The 6,965-nt window shown below is 41.8% G+C and overlaps 1 protein-coding gene across 1 annotated transcript; it reads right to left on the reverse strand.

Moving 5' to 3' along the window:
• Positions 1-2,507: 2,507 nt before the first annotated feature.
• USP29 (ubiquitin specific peptidase 29) lies at positions 2,508-5,654 on the reverse strand. Its single transcript, XM_003795355.2, has 2 exons — positions 5,608-5,654; positions 2,508-5,379 (listed from the first exon to the last, which is right to left on the reverse strand). Exons 1-2 carry the CDS (start codon positions 5,652-5,654, stop codon positions 2,508-2,510), a joined length of 2,919 nt encoding a protein of 972 aa, XP_003795403.2.
• Between the last annotated feature and the right edge of the window lie 1,311 nt (positions 5,655-6,965).

Raw genomic sequence — 6,965 nt, forward strand, 5'->3', positions numbered from 1 at the left:
GGCCAGGTTTGAACTGGGCCGGAGCCCAACCCACTGAGCCACAGGCACTGCCCAGAATCTGCATTTCTAGTCAGTCCCCAGCTGCTGCTATTGCTACTTCAAGAGCAACATTTTGGAAACAATTGCTTCAAAATATGGAAGACCCCATTCTAATCCTGTAGGTGGCTTGAATTCTGGGATCAAGGAGTCTGAAGCTGTTAAAAGAGACATTTCCCCCACAATAACTGTTTCTCACTGAGCTTTCATCTTGAGCTACTTGCTCCTTCTTAATTTTAAAATGGTTACTTTATTCAATATAATGCAGATATCATTTCACTTGAGGAAGAGATGGCCCATGAAACCAATCTACAGTAAAACACTTTAAGAAATGTAGTCCAATTTTATTCATTTCTGTAATAACCAAGCCCCCAGCCCTTGACCACCTCCCTAGGACCAGTGGAGAATAAGCCCCCTACCCTTGAAAAGGAAATCTCTCCTAAGCCTTTTAGTCCCAGCCCCCACAAGGGTAAAGAAGCAGCCTGAAATTAAGGAAGTATGCAGGGAGGGGTTGAACGAAGGGAAGAATTGAGCCCTTGATGAAAAGGTCCCAAGTTGTTCTCGGAAAATTAGCCAACATTTGTTTTGTACCCCTGAACTATGTGACCCTCATCTTATGACCCATGAAGTAATGTACTTATGATATATTTTATGATTTATGAACCAACATGTACCCCCTGCCCTGAGTTGTGTAAGCCTTTATGATGTATCCTTATTTTGTGACCCCTGAACTGTATTGAATTGTGCTAATCCCAATGATTTGGCTTCTGTATTGCTCTAGCTTGCTGACCCTGCATGCAAATATTATGCAAAATAATTATATTATTTTATTATGCAAAATAATAGTATAAAAAGTCTTCTCACCCACTATTTGAGGCTGCTTGCCTATATGGTATCAGCTCCCTGTAGGTGCACCTGCAGGTGTATCAAATTATCAATAAATTTCTATTAATTAATTACATCTGAAGTGGGGTCCATCCTTCTCTTGCATCTGCCATTTATTTCATTTCCAGGCATCCTTAGACAAGTATATCACAATGCAGATATATTGGTATCACCACTACAGCTTACATAAAAGGGAAACACCAATAAACTTCAGATAGCAGTAAATTCACCTGTACCTTAAAACATGGGTATGCAATTACAAAGCCATAGCAAATGGTTTACAAAATGTAATTTTATTTTATGTTACTTTGCTGTTACATAGGACATAATATTTTCACAAGGCTTTCTGGGGACTACAGTTGATGATGAGTAACATAACAATACTGGTCCAACCCCCTAAATGACAATCACTACACAAATTGGGCACCCTCCCACATGTGCATAAATATGCATGGAAAAGTACTAAAATTTTAGACGTGGACTGTATGGCATTCAAGGAGCATCCTGATTTTCTAGGAACTGTCAGTCTTGTGCAGCTAGGCTCAGGAGGTTGGGACTCTTGCTAGGTCCTGGGAGCAAATGTGAAACCAGATCTTCAAAAAGACCTGTGCAGTCAGACTTTCAGTGAAGACCTTAGTAGGCTGACTGCTTTGCCTAAAATCCTGGTCTGCTGCATTTAAAGCACGGTCTCAAATAAGATTTTGTTTTTTCAGACTGCCCCTCGGACTTTCAAGAAGTAGCTGGGTTTTGCCTTAAGGCAGAAACCAATAACTCGAGCTCTAAGAGGCACCGCCAAACCCTGAAGGCCTGATCAATGAAATCTTGCAGGGGGTCTGAAGGCCCTGGGGGAATTCTGCCTTTTTTTTTTTTTTCTATCAGAGAGGCAGGGATTGGTCCATTCACTATTTCCTGGGAGGGACATGTACTGGATCCTGAAGGGGTTAGTAACTTCATTTGGGAATGAAGAGGTTAATGTAGCTTCATCTTGGAACTCACTCCCCACCCCCCTCCTGGGCAAGGCCGCCCAGGTGGAATCAGTCTATCAGAAGGAGACATTTCCTCCCCCACATTAGCTCCCCCTTCTTGGCTCCCATCAACAAGGTCAGTCAGCTTAGAGGGAGCCAGTCTATCAGAAATAAACAAGCAGCAGTCCCTCTCTAAAGCAGCCCCCCTCTAAAAAATCCCTAACCAAAACAGCTTAGCCAATAGCAACCCCGCCCAACAAAACACCTGATGTAATTCTGTGCGCTTTAAACACCTCCCTCGCCCCCAGCTTCACTTCGGGGTCGCCCTTCCCCCAGCAACGCTGCAGGGTGGAGTGACCCAGGCATATGCTTGTAAACAAATAAAGCACTTCTTTGTTCTTGCATGTGAGTGGTGTTCTCTCAGCGGCCATAAGGTCCCAACAGATCCTTCCTGGGTAGCCTCGTTCTACTTGGGCAGGTCAATAATCTGATTCTATTATCATGTCTCTGTGGCCACTCCTAGAGTCCCATCTACTTTTTCCTTCATTCTGGTTAGAGTACAGAATTTTCTTTCATTCATTAAGTGGTACTGAGTGAGGTCCTGTGTAAAAGATTATCTTCTTATTCTCCCTGAAGATTCACTCCTTCCTGTGTGCTAAGTGGTTGAGAATTCTCTGCCTTTTCTAACAATGCTGCAAAAATCTCTTTGTGCATGTAAAAAAAGATATACCCAGACTGGTGCCTCATTTCCTGGATCAGGGGCTCTTGGATCTCTGAAACCCAGAGGTCACTGTAGGTGAACCAGGCCTGCTTCTGAAAGTCATAAGCATCGCTGATGTAATGGCCTGAACTTTGAGAGCTTCCAAGGTGGCTGATCACACTGATGAGCCTGTAGACCTGGAGAGGATCTCTTGTCTTCACGTTTCTGTTTGGTTCCTTGGCTTCAGCTTCTGTGTTCTCCATCTCTAAAATGGCTTTGTTTCCAGGGTTTTCATCAGAACCCAATTCACCAAGGGAATTCAGGTTAGTCTTTTGAGGTTTTATTTCTGTAGATCTATCAAGAGCTTTCTCTGCATGTTCCTGGGTATCTGGTTTCCCAGCACTTGGGGGTGACACCTGCTGAAGAAATTCCTCAGTGATTCTCGTCTCAATATTCTGTCGAAACTCTTCAGCCATTCCTTGAGATTGTCCCAGAATCCTGCTTCCTTTATACTCATAAAAGCCACTGGTAGACTCCATGACAGTGTCAACATCTAGCTCTATAGGTGTATTGGTTTTCTCACATTTATTAAATTCTGGATTTTCAGACGTCTCTTGCAGATGGGTCTCTGCAGGGTCTGTGTCTTGGCTACCTATGAGCTTGTCTCTGTTTTCACAGGTCATGGGAAGAGAGGTGTCTCCCAGATCCATCACTGAGTCAGCCATTGCCAACTCCTTTTCACTGACTGTTTTATCTTCAGAGTTTACCTCTTTTGACTCTAGCTTAGACCCATTTTGTAGGTCTTTATGGTGATATCTTTGATTTACTTCTTCACATTTTCTCTGGAATCTTTGTAGGTCAGCATTCTTGTCTTGTGCAAACTGTAAAACTAGAGAATCACTTGATTCTGATGTTGACTTCACTGATGGTGTCAATTGGCTGATTATCTTAGAAATTATCTCCTGAGAGGCATTCAGGACCTTGGAGGGCCAAACAGGCACGTTATTGCTCAAGGAAAGAGGTGATTTGGTGCTTTCATTGCAATAAGAAGATAAGCTTAAATATTTGGGAATATGAACATGCTGGTTATTCTTCACCAGCGACCAAGCATCATTAAAGCTATAGCGTTTCAAATGAACAATTAGGACCCTGGGGAGCCTACTAAATGTGTTCACTGCAACAGAACTCTTATGCTTACACATCTCACAGTTATACACGAGTTCTTCTGCTTGAAAGAACATATCAAAAAAATGTTGAACAGACAAAGAAAGTGGTTTTGCTTCTTGATACAGGTTGATGGAGAGATAATTGCCGGCTTCTGTCTTGAGAACAGTATGACCACAGGCTTTGCAAATAATGGAGAGCTGCAATTCAAATTCAAAATTAGCAATGACAGGACAAACACACACATTAGTGACAGTGTTACCAGCATACATCTGTGGAGATGAATTTTCATTCCTAGGTTCCCTCTCAGTCTTCAAAACATCATTTAATTTTTTAATGTCCTCTTTCAGCTGGTCTAAACATTGACCTAAAAACTCATGAGCATCGTTTTGTGCATTGCCAGAGAAAATCTTTGCAACTGCTGAAATGGCATATTTAACATTTATAAGTAACTCTTCCTTGATCTTTCTATCACAAGTATCTTTTAATGTAAGCAACTGCCTCAGGGGCAAGATAACAGCATCAACGGGAATTTTCTCCCATAGGAGACCTTGCATGAGTAAGTCATGGGAAAATGATGGAATTGCAAATAGTGATTGTAAAACTGCATTCATGTAACAGGTGTTTCCCAAGTTGGGGAAACCTTCACATAGTTTCTCAGGCTGAGGGTCAAAGGAAACTTGGGCTTCAGTCCCTGAAGGGTCATTCTGGCTATGTTCTTTTTCTGATGAAAATGCCAAACCTCCTTTGCCAGAGAAAGTCTGAGTTGAAAGAACAGTCTCCTCTAGGTTAGGGTTTATATTAGAGTCAGTCTTGAATGAAGATCCAAGTATTGAATTTCTACCTTTTTCTAAATCTTTTAAACTGGCTGGTTCCTTCCAATTGCTTCTTTCATACTTCAAGGAATCTGTCTTGAATTTCTTGTTTAGTGTAAGGTTATTATTTTCTTTGAGAAAGTCCTCATTTATCTCTAGATCAGATGGTAGTGTTTTTTTCCTCTTTTCACTTAGATTTTCTAGTAATCCTTTATTGAAAAGTGTTGGTGATTTTGGCATTAACAAAGGCATTTTTTGAGAGACAGGCATTTCACTTCCTGTCTCGGTCTGAAAGGATCTATAACTTGGCTTGTAACGATTTTTATAAGATAAAGTTTTGTCAATTTCTTTCTGTGTATTCCTGCTTTCAAAGATATTCCAATCATCATCAGGTTTCATGGAGTTTTGAAGTTTGTTTTGACGGACTACATCCAGAAACATCTTCATCTGTTCAGCATCTTGGAAGGATAACTTGCCAATGAACAAGATGTTGCCTTGTAAAGTCAAACAAAGGTGGCTTTTTCTTTTTTCACAATGTTGAAGGACCACACTTCTAATATTATTACTCAACCGAAAAACTTTTGTAATTCCTCCAGACTTGGAAAGGATCACCAATTTAATTTCCTTTTTTTCTTCCACTGTTTCAATGAATGCTTCTTTCAACTTGGTCATCCCAGTATTCTTGCTCCAAATTTTGATGAATCCATGTATCTGTAGAGGAGTCATCCTTTCTTTAAAATAAAACACATGCAGATGTGACTGAAAGGAAAAAAAACCAAACCATTTTATTTTATTTTTTAGACAGAATTTCACTCTGTCACCCTTGGTAGAGTGCTGTGGCACAAGTGATTCTCTTGCCTCAGCCTCCTGAGTAGTTGGGACTACAGGTGCCCACCACAATGCCCAGTTATTTTTAGAGGCGGGGTCTTGCTCTTGCTCAGACTGGTCTCAAGCCTCTGAGTTCAGGCAATGCACCTGCCTCGGCCTCCCAGAGTGCTAGGGTTACAGGTGTGAGCCACTGTGCCCCGCCCACAAAACATACATTTTAACCAAAAAATATATCAACAGTGATGTTTTATGAAAAAACATACATCATAATACGGTAGAACCTCCATAGCTGACCACCGTTCTACATTCAAATTCTCCTTAATTTGACTAAGGTGGTCTAGTTCTTTACGTTGACCAGTTCTGTATGCTGACTAGTTTGTTACAGTCCCTTGGGAGGTCAGCTTACAGAGGCTCTACTGTAATTTGCGTTTAGTCTTTTCCTTACACCCTAAGTAGAAGACTACTTGATGAAAGTACTTATATGAGGCATGGCACTCATAGCACAGTGGTTACGGCACCAGCCACATACACTGAAGTTGGTGGGTTGGAACCCTGCCTGGGCCAGCTAAACAACAATGACAACTGCAATAAAAAATAGCCAGGCGTTGTGGCTACTTTGGAGACTGAGGCAAGACAACTGCTTAAGAGTTTGAGGTTGCTGTGAGTTGTGATGCCACGGCACTCTACTAAGTGTGACATAGTGAAACTGTCTCAAAAAAAAAAAAAAGAAAAGAAAAGAAAAAGAAACTACTTATGTGAGTATCATGAAGTCATGCCAGTTTTCTAGATGTAGACTCAGAGCACAAGCTGTTTCAAGGGAGCTGTTTGGAGGGAAGGAAGGTGAGGGATGAGACATATAAATGGCCAACACATATATGAATCTGTTCCTAACATCACTAGTCGTAAGGAAAATGCAAGTCAAAACCACACCTGATGAGTCAGAATTTCCTGCAGCATTTGGACTGGCTCATAGTACGGTTGGTACATGAAGGAAAATAGGGTTACTATTGGGAAGAATAGTGGGGGAAGAGAGTAAATGCTGGACATGCGACCAGCAGTGTCAATACAGGGGAGTGGGACTTGATCTGATGTGCTAGATTAGCAAAACTGAGAGGAAGGAGAGGGACAGGAAGGGAGAAAGAAACATAAAGAGGGAGGTGTGCATCTCAAAACAGAAACAAGGAGGTTTTAGAAAGGATAAAAAAACTCTCTTAATTTTGTTCCTTTCCCTCACTAGGATGCCTGTTTCTCTCCAGGCAGCCAGGAATGCCTGGGCCCTTCTGAAGTGTCAATTTCTGAAAAAGTAACAAAGTTCCAATGAAACCAATAGAAAAAAAAAATCACCCTTTGCTTACCCACAGTTTCTCCCAAGGAATTCTGAGTCAGAATTTAAGAAAAGGGCTTAGCACCTGTGGCTCAAGTGGCTAAGGCGCCAGCCACATACACCTAAGGTGGCGGGTTCAAATCCAGCCTGGCCTGCCAAACAACAATGATGGCTGCAACCAAAAAACAGCCAGGTGTTGTGGTGGGCGCCTGTGGTCCCAGCTATTTGGGAGGCGGCGGCAGGAGACT

Source organism: Otolemur garnettii, unplaced genomic scaffold (genome assembly GCF_000181295.1).
Source record: "Otolemur garnettii isolate 467f Iridium unplaced genomic scaffold, OtoGar3 scaffold00091, whole genome shotgun sequence".
NCBI classification, from domain to species: Eukaryota; Metazoa; Chordata; class Mammalia; order Primates; family Galagidae; genus Otolemur; species Otolemur garnettii.